The sequence below is a fragment of the Acanthopagrus latus genome, chromosome 3 (assembly GCF_904848185.1).
Source record: "Acanthopagrus latus isolate v.2019 chromosome 3, fAcaLat1.1, whole genome shotgun sequence".
In the NCBI taxonomy this organism is placed as follows: domain Eukaryota; kingdom Metazoa; phylum Chordata; class Actinopteri; order Spariformes; family Sparidae; genus Acanthopagrus; species Acanthopagrus latus.
The window spans coordinates 22,336,244-22,348,447 of NC_051041.1; the positions used below are offsets into that span (position 1 = coordinate 22,336,244).

At 41.9% G+C, this 12,204-nt stretch overlaps 1 protein-coding gene across 2 annotated transcripts in view; it reads left to right on the forward strand.

Moving 5' to 3' along the window:
* Positions 1–3,733: 3,733 nt before the first annotated feature.
* The window catches only part of LOC119016728 (solute carrier family 66 member 2), a 31,325-nt gene continuing 22,854 nt past the window's right edge, over positions 3,734–12,204 (forward strand). Inside the window, exons 1-4 of one of the 2 annotated variants that reach the window (XM_037092922.1) lie at positions 3,734–4,403; positions 4,625–4,937; positions 5,573–5,706; positions 7,649–7,699. In XM_037092922.1, the coding sequence (XP_036948817.1) occupies positions 4,735–4,937; positions 5,573–5,706; positions 7,649–7,699 (388 nt within the window). In that variant the 5' untranslated portion in view covers positions 3,734–4,403; positions 4,625–4,734. Of the gene's footprint in view, positions 4,938–5,572; positions 5,707–7,648; positions 7,700–12,204 lie in introns of both variants that reach the window. The other variant, XM_037092923.1, reaches the window with a different exon arrangement.

Genomic DNA, 12,204 nt, shown 5'->3' on the forward strand with positions numbered 1-12,204 from the left:
GCTGCCTGCTCACATGACACACCATACTTTGTCTTTGGTGGTCAGATTTTTAAATCCCTGCCCTTCATGTTTAAGACCAACCTGTTGAGTGTTTGACCACTAGAGGCACTGTACAGCAACTGTTCAGTGCATGAGGAAACACCGTCACAATGTGCACCTGTGCATCTGCAACGTCAGGGAACATCAGTAGGTGCTGGTAAAATAGGAGGAAGTCCACAAAAGGTACGCAATGCAGGTTAAACACATTTAAAAAAGGCTTTAAATTTGTATGAGGTAGCAGATGCATTCAATGTGTTCTTTACAAGATGTGGTTTGAAAACACTAAATGCAAAGTAGACCCCGTCTGATTATAAATAAATCTCCGTAAATCTCAACAGGATACATGTAAGCACCTTGATCAGCTGCAATCTGATTGGACAAGATTTGAAAACAAAAAAAATGTTACAAACATAAATCATGTGTTAGCGTGTTGTTCCAAGGTTCCTCACCCTTTTCTTAGTGTTAGTACTGAGAGAAATGCACAGATTTGTCAGCAGCACCTTAGAGAACACGCACACATAACTAAACTTTAAAATCATAACAACATAGACGTCCCTCTATAAGATAGTCTGATGGATGTGTGGACCTGTGCAGTCTCCATTTAAATGACATCACTGTTGGGAAGACAACAGAAGTCCTCAGATTTCGTAAGTTACATGGCGCAAGCTCACCAGACGGATGAACCGTGGGCCTGCTGTCACTTTGAAGTGGCCTGCCCCTCCATGCCGGCCTGTGTCATGAGCTCAGCCACGTTCTTCTCAAGGTCATCGATGCGGGTTCCCATCTCACCGAGTTCCAAAGTCAAGGAGAGATCTGCCAGGAGCTGTACAGGTTGCCCAGCTAGTACCACAGATCAAGGACACAGCGCAGCAACACACAGCAGCCACGTTTGATATGCTCTGGTAAAACACAAGGAAATGTGTCTTTTAAAGGAACAGTACATCCCAAAATCAAAAATATGTTTTTTTCTTATGTGATGCTTTTTATCCATCTAGACTCGTTTGGTGTGAGTCTCTTGAGTTTTGGACTAATGATCCATAGAGATGTCTGCCTTCCCTCTAATATAATTAAACTAGACAGCATTCCGCCTGAAGGGCTAAAATACATTTGAAAAACTCAGCAGTAATGTCTCTTTACCGAAATCATGGCCTGGTTAATCAAGACAATATAGACCCTTGTTGTGAGAAGTTTCGTAAAGAGGCTTTATCCTATTATGTCAAGTCAAAATGCTGTGGGAAAAGCCTAAAGTAGAGTCGCACAGATTTTTTAAACAGTGTTGTGAAACACACATATGATGTTTGTCAGTTGAAATTATAATTTTCTAAAACAATAGTTGCAGTTTGTCATAAAACTAATGAAAAAACAGACATTGGAAATAGGTTCTTATAAAGACTACACAGGCAACAATCGCATTAGTGATGTCACTGTGTTGAACGCTCACCAAAACCCTTAACTACTTTACTTTACTTTAAAGATTTACTGTGATTTTCACCTTTTTTTAGATCCTTTTCTATGCCGAGTTGGCGGCCATGTTGGTGTTGGTGACATTCACTGAGCACTTTGACAAAGAACTAGATTAAATTCTACCTTAATTACGACAAACTGTGACTTTCTTCACTTGGAAAATCATGCAAACATCATATGTGTAGCTCGTGGCACAATTCAAGCCAGACCAAAACATTTTTAGTGACTCTCCATTCACTAACATACTGTTCTTCCGAAATTACGTCCTATACTGTCCACCAAAAGGGGCGTGGCTTCGGCGCTGCCAGGGGACCTTGTTTAAACTGAGTGTGGACGCCTCCTGGTGGCCGTGCATGCTGAAGACTAGCAGGTGCTCCCAGGTGTGTTTTAGCTGATTTAGCTAACATGGCACCTCTCTGAGTCGAGACAAACGGACTACACGCCACACACCGAACCTGAGCCACCTCAAAGTGAAGGTTACCAGCTGTGGCCACAGTGGATGTAGCTGGTTTTTTTTAAAGGATATTTTTGGACTCCAGCTGTTCAGACACCGCCTGGAATCGTCCCTGCAGTCTCTCCATCGTCTTCTCCATCTACAGGGAGAGAAAACCGTCAAAAACAACAAGTATCTTACAGGACAGAACGTCGGCTCACACCGGATAAATTTACCGCCTCTGTCATGTCTGCAGCTGCTTTGCTGTCTGTTTTTGACATCGTTTCTTCAGGAGCAACAGAGATTAGAACGAGAGTCTAAACCTCGGCCAAACAACCTGAATAATGCCGTTTGTTTGGTGTAACTGAGACGGGGCCACGACAGTAAAAATCCCAACTGGGCTTCCCCCCAGGAACGTTAGCTGTGACTCCCATAACTTTGCGGCGAGTTCAGTCGGGGGAATGAAAACTATACGACTTCCGCTCGTGTCTATCATTTCAAAATAAAGGTCAAGTGATAAAGCATTGCTGCCTTTTTTCTGCTTTGGTGAGGTACTACTCAGTTTTGTGTTATTCCGATAACATCACATTTCACTGTCAGTTTATATGTTAATTTCTACAATAAATAAGGGCTTAATTCAAATACATACAACTCAAGCATGTCACACTAGTATATTTCAGCAAAGGAACATGACTGACACCTTCAATCATAGTTTTCACGTGAAAAATGTATGATTACAATTCATATCAGATGTGCTTTATTTACTTTATATCTTAAGTCTAGAAAACCCAATTCAAATCGTGAAGTGACCTTGATCCGAAATGGCAAAGACTAAATCAAATCCGGTGTTCGATTCGTCCTCTGCCACGACACCACGACACGTTTCCTGCAAGCTTCATAGTTAGCGCATTTATTGTGAAGGTATCTGTTATTGAATATCCGGTCCCGTGCTGACTTACTTTGCTGGACTTGACTTTGACATCCGCGGGGATCTGTATGCATGGAAGCATATGGGCAGAGCGTTTTATTAACTCTTTGTAAACTGGTTGATCCCGTCAGGCAGGTCTCTGTGTCTGTCTACCCCCAAACTGAAGCTCTGTTTTTTTTTTTACGTAAGAGATTATCCTGGATCAAAGTGACAGCTGAGAGATGAGAGGTTGTCTGCTCTGAGGGTTATATAACTTTCATTAAGCCTTTTTAAATCTTTATAATCTGGATTTTGTGTCGGTGACAGTCTGAATTCACTCCCGCTGAATATGTTAAAAACCTTAACACAGTAAAAAGGCATCTCAATTTGAACTGCAGCGCTCCTGTTATTTGTATGGCACTGCCGTGGTGTGCAAAGCAATAAGCCAACTAAAATAAACCAGGTTGCATGAAATATTCAACAAGGTGCAGCTCAGCTGTAAGAGCAAGAACAGGCAGAGTAAGATTCCTCACTTCAGTACAATTTTCATTGCCTGTAGTAGGGTTGGATTCATTTACAGGAGCGGTCACAGGAAAAAAAAATGGTGTGGGCCACATGCAGGACTGGAGCCCCTAGATAAAAACTAACATTAACTGGTTAGAAAGTATTAACTTTATTCTAGAAAAGCTAAATAATTCTAAAATCTATAAATGTGACTTTGAATTACTTGAAGGGGGTTTTATCCATACAGATGTACGCCTTTTTTTCAGAGCAGGTATTATGATAGCCTATATATGACCTGCCAAGGGACTGCAGATGTAAACTCTGGTGCAATGCATCAAATGGCAACATTTATGTTTAATATTGAACATGGTCCCTCTACAAATGAAGATCACCAACTGACCATCATTCAGAATAGGAATACAAATAGCCAAAATTCTTCCTGATGGTCCTGGTGTTATTTTGAGGCATCAGTATTACACTGAGCCTGTTTCCTAGTTAAAGTTCCTTGTGGTACATGTATGCACATATTTAATCATGTGTTCCACCGCTGTTTTGTTTTTGTTTTTTTAAGAAAAAGCCTAATTAATAACCGTTTGCCCTCCATCATTTCCCAAACTGCTGATACAGTCACACTGTGAGTTCAGAAATCCCTGCTTTGAGCTGCGGACCGCTTACACGACAGTTTTAGGTGGTGTGTGAACTCTCTTGTCCGAGTCGATCATCTTTGTCGTCACGCGTGACGTGTGACGTTTCAGGAAGTGTGGGCTGGACCATATAACAGAAATACACCGAGTATGGGCCACTTGCCGAACAAACTATTATGATATAAGAACCCTGGACAACAAAAATGCGGTTTGTTGTAATTTTCCTGCAGATTTCAAGGGCTTTCTATACTATTTCAGGAAAACTGAGAGTTTCTTCTCGTGAGTTCGGCGCAGCTTTTCAAAACAGCGCCAGCTAGCATCAACAGAAGTGTTGAATCAGAGAACTGGGACGTTTTGAGCAGATAAGCATCTACAGTCGTCTCCTCCACAGCAAATTTCGCCGCTTCCTGTTGTAAGCATTGTTTTTCCGCTGGCACCGTAGCTAACACGTTGATGTTCTCACTGTTTGGACTGTTCTCCGATGTTACTGTATCGTTAGCCCCCGGGGGTCGTCGTTTCGGATTCACTGCTCGGCTTGTGATGGCGTGGCAGTAGCTTCTTCTTTGTCCGTGTGAGGATTATGCACGAAACTCACGGATGTTTGTTTTGTTACACTGTCAAACTCGTTTCAAGGATCCAGCCGAGGAGAAACACCTCGTCGTAGTCTCCGCTGAGGCAGTGACAGCCAGCTGACATCACTTCACAACTTCTCGGCCAGGTGTTGGACTGCTGAGCTGCTCAACATGGATGATGAGCTATTCGAACAGATTGTGGCTGTGTTTAACAGCCTGGTGTCGTGGGTGGCTGCTGGTGCCATGGTGTTCGGTGGGGTGGTGCCCTACATCCCCCAGTACAGAGACATCCGCAGGACCCAGAACGCAGAGGGGTTCTCCACCTATGTGTGCCTGGTTCTCCTGGTGGCAAACATCCTGAGGATACTCTTCAGGTGACGAGTTATTCCCTCTTTGTTGCACTGTAACAAAACTCCATTTGGAAATCACTCAATTTAATACTCTTTTGCACAAGAGCCAAATTGGATACATTATGAAACAAGTAATGAGATGTTCAGTAATCAGCAGGATATTCTTTGAAATTCGGCTTTAAGGAAAACATCATAGGAACTTCAATTGCATTGAAACTGAAGATTTAGTTCTCACTGTTGTCTTCGTGCTTAACTGGTGGACTCATTTTGTGACCCAAAAGTGAACTCCAAACACAATTTACCCCTGCTATAAGTTCACTGAATAACAGCAATCATTTGTTTCAGTTAAACATTGGTTGCTAATTTTTCATGAAAGGTGTATAATTGATCCTAAAGTAAAACTGTAATACTAAACACACAAAGTCAAGAGATGTGACAAACAGGAGGTCTGAAAACTGTCTGCTGCAAGTACAAACTTCCTAGTAAAGACATCAAACTGAGTAGTTTTCACTTATCTATTGTGTGTTCATCTAATCTGGAGTGGCTGATACCGTCACGGTCTCTCTTTGCTGCAGCACTAAGAGAGCTTTGACTCTAATCATGCATGCTACATGTGACCTACTACGTTCACACATTCTTCTGTGTCTTCCTCGCGTCAGGTTTGGCCGCTACTTCGAGACGCTGCTGCTGTGGCAGAGCATCATCATGATCGCCACCATGCTCATCATGCTGAACCTGTGCACCAACGTCCGAATGGCCACTGAACTCAACACCAAGAGGCGCTCATTCATAGGTCAGAAACCCTCGGCAGGGCCTCTTTACATTGCAGATAAACACTGTGCTAGAATCTGTGCGCATGCTTTTAAGTGCCGCTCCAAATGTTACACGGCAAAAAAAGAGTGAGTACGTGGGAGTGAATATGAGAGGACGTGTGATGGAGAAGTGATCCTGTGTGTGAGAGTGTAAAGATATCTTCGTGGATGTGTGTAGGCAGGTGCACAGAGAAGTGTAAACGTGTGTGAATGAATGCACTTGAGTGTGTGAGCATGGTGTTAACAGGTCTCCTTGCCCCTCAGTGCGAGCTACCACCGAGCCACTCCTTAAATTGGTAATGTTTTGATGATCCCTTAAATCCTGCTTTAACACCTCGCAAGTGTTGCAAACTATGACCAGAGGTGAACTTTGCCCTTTAACTAGACTGAAGATTGTTGCCTGTGACTTGACGGGCAGGATGTTTTTGTTAATAAATGACTCAAACCAGCCTTCTTAAGAGGAAAACACTGACACGCAAATGAAAAGATATAAAAATGTTTTACTATCATCTTTTCAATTAATAGACCACCAACTGATATTTATGTATTAAAGTTTACATTAGTTATTAAATGGTCTATAAAGCATTGCATTGTTCGTTAACAGTCAAATAACTGTTAACTATGTTTAAGTAACAATACAGTTGCCATTTCCTAATGGTGGTTATTATCAAGTGCACCCGAGATAAGGAGAAAAATTCAAAATGTCCACGGTATACAGCTCACTGCCATTTGCAGTAACTTGAGGTGTTCCTGGAAGCAGAATGCGTCTTTCCTAACAGCCCTATTAAGTAATTCAGTACCTCACATCCTGTGGTTTTATGAGCGTCCTTGTGTGCACAAACGAACAAAGAACAGCCCTATGTGCATCATGTGTTGCATGCACTTCTGGAGTTTTCCATCCAGGCATACTATACTGTACTCCTGCTCCAGGACTGCTCAGCTCTACCTGCCCTGCACCTGAAGACAGGACAGGGGAGGACACTTGAATAACAAGGCTGAATGACCTCAGGCCCAGTGTCACATGGGAAAATACAGAGAGCGAAAACTGTGGAATCCAGAACAGAACGCATTCAAGTAGTCTGCATTCAAAGAGGAAAGGCTGCAGCCTCAGGCCAGTCAGCCATCTTGACAACCAGTGGGGCCAGGAAAAATGTCCAGTGTTGAAAAATTCATTTCCCAGACTGCTCCCTACGGATGTGACAGATTGTTAAACTTTCTATTATTCAGCTCCAAGGCTCTGTCTTTGTAGATATTGGTGTACTAATTTTGTGCCAACCAGTTTTGACACATTTTACAGTTACGCATATATTTTTGTTAGTTTGCAAATGACATAGTGCTGGACAGACATTTCAAAACCTCTATGACAGCCCAACTTAAAGAAAGGGCAAAAGAGCGATCCTGTTTCCCCTACTTTGAACTGGATAAAACAAATTAATCGTGTGTCTCTTTTAGGCTTTCATCAAAATGTTACTGGACCGAAAGGATCAAATTCTGATAGTAAAATGAGTCATTTCATGGTGGTTGTGATGCTCGAAATAATAAATTCACCGCTTTACACAATAAAAGCTTATAGGGAAAAAAACCTCTTTGGGTCAGTGTGCATCATGTGACACTGGAATTAATATTAAATGTCTAATCGGCCTCAAAATGTAGAGATGTTCCTGGAGGCTTGGGCGGGATCTGTAGAGAAGCAATATAACTGTAATATATAAATATAACTCAGGGAATCAGACACTTTGTAGTGTCACTGATTACTCACAATGATCTGAAGTGTGGCTGACTGTCTCACAGTATTACAAAGTCATGCCGTAGCTCAGTAACCTGACACATCACGGTTAACCTCTGGCTTTGCTGTCAAAAAGAAGAAAACCAAGCTCTTTTTTTTCTTTCCCTGTGCTTTCCCCCTCATTTTCGTGTCTGTAGCAACAGACAGTAAGGACGAGGAGATCAGAATCCCTAAGAGGATCTTTCTGGGTATGTACACAACTTACTGTGTCTGCCATGAAACATCAGTTGTAGTTCATCTGCCTCTCCATTTCTGTGTCTCATGCATGACGCCCCGCTGTTGCTCTTCCTCCAGCTCAGCCAACACTAACTGATGACTAACACCACCCACCACCGCATGTTTGGCTGAAGCATGAGCCCATTTCACCCGCATGTAGTCCCGATGTTGCATCCGTATGTTTGATTCATTGAACGTGTTTACTGTCCGTCCATTGTGGCCACTGCTGTGATGCTTTCGATGCATGTTAGACCTCACACCTTCACTTTAAATGAATGAACAGCTTTCATTGACAAAGCTGTGTGGATGTGATTTTGCATGTATTTATAGTATTTACAACTAAGCTATCATGTATTCTGACCTGATATACAGTAGTTAATGGTAATCAGTCATTTATAACCGACTAACATGATGATAGTAAAGTTTCAACCCACATACTGACATCTTCTAACTTATCTAACTTTTGTTTTTGAGATTTGAAATGATGGATATCTCAGTCCAAATGTGTTTTTGTGTATGTGTTTAATGACCCTTAAACCGGTGCATGCTGATTCTATTTTGTGAATGCCAAAGCATCTTTGTTAATGGCTGATTTATGCAAAGTCAAATGCTAATGACATTTAATTGATGTTGTCTTCTCATCGTCTTTTTTCCCCACCATTCTTCGAACTACAAGTTTGGTTTCAGCACAATGCCACTCGTATGATGGATATGCAGGTTGAAAAAGAGAAAAACTGCTTGTTGATTTATTGATATCAGGCTCTGTGTGTGTGCGTGTGTGTGTGTGTGCGTGCGTGTGTGTGTGTGTGTGTGTGTGTTGGAAACTGTGCATTTAGGCTGAATTTGTCTGTTTTCCATCTATAGTTCTATCTTGTTGAAAGGGTTTGTCACTATCTCCAGACATCTTGCATAATTTCAACCTTCCCGAGACAATAAGAGGTCTAATTTAAGGTTAAGGCTGATGATGGTCTCTGTGTTTTTGTGAGTGTCAACAAGAACAAAAAAAGCAGCAGTGAATGTGTTGAACTGTCTGTGAATCAAAAGCTTTATATATCTTCTTCAGCTGTGCCACAGAGCTCCAAAAACAATAACAAATCAATGAGCTACACTGCTGCACTGGCCAAAAGACATGTTCCTTCATAGGAAGTCTATTTTTAAGTCCCACACACCTCGTCCTGCTGCTGTAAATACTTGCATGTGCAGCAAGTATGTATCAGTCTGCAGCTGAAAATGTCCCCAGAAAGTTCCCAGATGTTTTTTTTAAAGTGAAACTATATATTTCATATATTGCCCCCCCCTTTTTTTTTTTAAAGTGAGTTGAGTGGTACAGCACACATGAGTAAGGGAGTATGAAGGTATCTTGAGACAGAGTAATGCCATTGTTGGTAATGGTCTTTTTTAATGACTTAAAATGACAGAGAAAACATCAAGAGTACAGCTGAACTGACTTTTGGATCAAGACGGAAATCTGTACAGCTCACACTGACTTCAAACTGTCAAAATGTTGTGTTTTCACACAGTCACGTGTTCTCCATCAGCCCCTCACAGGCCTTTTTACAGTAGATTTTTGGATTTGTCATTGTAGGGGAAAACACAGGTGTTATTCATAACATTAACAATGGCTCCACTTTATTTAAATGTCCCAGTAAGCCCGTATGCACAATACCAGGAAATGTTTTTTCCACTCATTTAAGTAGCTTTCTCCATGGCACTAAACGTAAACCGTTCCCGGCTTCCAATCTAAATGTGGCCAAGTGCATCTGTTCGGGAAAACATGGACACCCGCAGCAAACTTATGCCAAGTCTCTGGACTTCATAAGCATCCAGCACAATTTAAAAGAGAGGGGAGACGTAGGCTAGTACAGCATGCTCTGAAAGACTTCCATGAAGCACAAATGAACTCATAAATGGAAATGACAACTACAAACTTATTAGAGCAAGTTTCATGACACAAGCACTACATAAAGTTACAATTCCTTAAAGGTAATCCTACTCACTGTTTACTCTGTGCACCCCCACATTGCTGTGATGTAAAGTTTGTTAAAGTAGTCGAGTTGGGGCTAAATGAACCTTGCAAGAGTTTCAAAATGTAAGATTCCATCTCAAAAGGCCGCTCCATTACACTTTTCAGTCTCAGAGGCCTTTCTGGTTTGAAATGGATTGCAGAAGTAACTACTTCTCCTGCTCTATAAATGTGAGACTCAGTCACGTGACCTGTATGACCAGAAACAGAAACCTAACACTAAATTGTCAAATAACTCAATGCACAGGTTCAGTCTAACATGAAGGGATGGACCAGTTATCAGCCTGGACAATTATCATTCAGCATTTTCCCACATCGGTTTTGCTGTTTTCTTTGACTGATTGCTGATTAGAAACATATTTTAAAAAATACTTGCTGCTTTGGCTCAGATTCAACATTCCTGCTTTGACTGTAGTTAGCACTCTGTAGTCTGACTCAGTGGCCCACCCTCAACACACTGTCTGACTGGTAACATTTGCACAAGTAGTAGCATATGAGCACTGAAAAATATGAATTTAAGTAACTAAAGTTATTGAATAAATGGAGCAGAGTGGAAGTAAAATGTAGCAGAAAAAGGAGAAGGTCAAGTAAAGTACCTCAAAAGTGGGCTTAAGTACATTACTTGAGTACCTTGTCATTAGTTACCTATATTTTTTTTGTGTATATTCAAAACCAAATGTCGGTTATCTGTATTGGCCCTACACAAATCCATATCACGTTATCCTTAATGCAGTGCACAAAGAAATGTAGGCACTACTCACAACTGCAAAAATAATGAAACATTACGCTTTTTCGTTGAGGTTGAATTGACAGTGGCATTCTGATGATACGTGACCCCGCTTGTATTAAACAGCAACCTATATCGATTTCACGCTGTTTACAATAAGTATGGTCTTTGGGAAAAGGACACAGCTGTTGTTGTTCCTGGTGAGGACATTAGATGGCAGTAGGAAACAATCTATGTAGGATGGGAAAAAGGCACTTGCTCTCTTGGCTCATTGTGTTGTAATATATAAAAGATTCTCCTCTTGGGACTGACTAATGCACACTAGATGACTGGGTATTGAAGTGCTGTTTTGTTCCCTTTTTTATTGGAGGTTTTTCGGTCGTTTTTAAGAAAAGCAGGAGCAGAGGAGCAGAGCCACTTTTCACCATCGTTACGGCTTTCTGTGGTTCAGCCTGTCTTGTCTGTTTGAGACATCTGGCATCAGCTCTTTTTGCCCACATGTTGAACCGAGCTTTTCAGCTGCGGGGGCTCGATTCTCTATGAATGGTCATCGATCAGTAAGCTCTGCCAAGCATCATTAGAACTGACAGAAGGCCATGTTCTTTGATTGCAGCTTTGCTGGTCTGCGCCTGCTCATTGATCTGCGAGTGTAAATATCAAGCGTAAGCATGTTATAGTCTGCTATTGACGGAGGCATGAACACGCCAAGGTAGAGGGAGGGAGGAATGAAAAGGTGTAGCGGAGCCGTGTATCGGTTAGACACGCGGCGGCCCTTTGGGGCCTGGAGCAAGTGTGGTTGGCGTCTGGGCAGATGCGGCGATGGAAAAGCAAATTATAGAGCTAACAGTATAACATATAGCACCAAACTGGTGTGAGCGTGCAGCTGTGAGATGGAATAGGCTCACATGGTAGCTTTCTGACTGTGACTCACCATAGTGTTAGTCAGCAGGATGAATTCTCAACCTGTACATTTCTCTGATCGTACAGTTGGATTCTTTTATGTCCTCCAAGCCCTCATTATAGAACATATTGGTTCCGTTGCAGCACAGCGTCATTATAACACCAGGGCACTTCCGTCTCACAGCTGGAGACTTGCACTCAGAACGAAAATCACAGAACTTCCGAGGACGTCTAAATAAAGCTGGACTATAATAGACATCAGTGGCCGTGAACATTACATCCGGTGACATTGTACTTCATAATGTGTAATTTGCTGAGATAATTTCATGTAAGTGAGAGCGCACAAAGGTTCAGAGAGTGCCTGTGGTGCCTCAACTGCACTCACACAACTGGCCACATCTGTGCAGTACAGTACGTCCTCAGAGACTGTGTAGTTGAACTTCTCAGACAGAAGAAATCCTGGTGTAATAGCAGCTCAGGGTGATTTATATGGAAGACCGCCTTCTGCAATCCTTTAAGGAGATTAAAAGATCAGATCGTTTGGCTGTGTCGGAATCCGAAATGCTGGCGATCACTCAGGTGGAGGTAAAAGGGTTTGGAAAGAGAAAGTAAGATTGAATATTTGTCGAAAAAGTTATGACAGTGGGGAAAGTTCCACTTTGCCTAATGTGTGCCTGAGTCAAACTTTACTGTTGGTTATTTTTGAAGACCTGAAAGAGGAATAGTCTGATTGAATTTTTCGAAATCTCCAGCCGCATATAAATGAATTTGTGTCAGCGAGCAAGCCGTCAAACAGGGCTCTGCTCCATGATTGAAAATCCTTCATG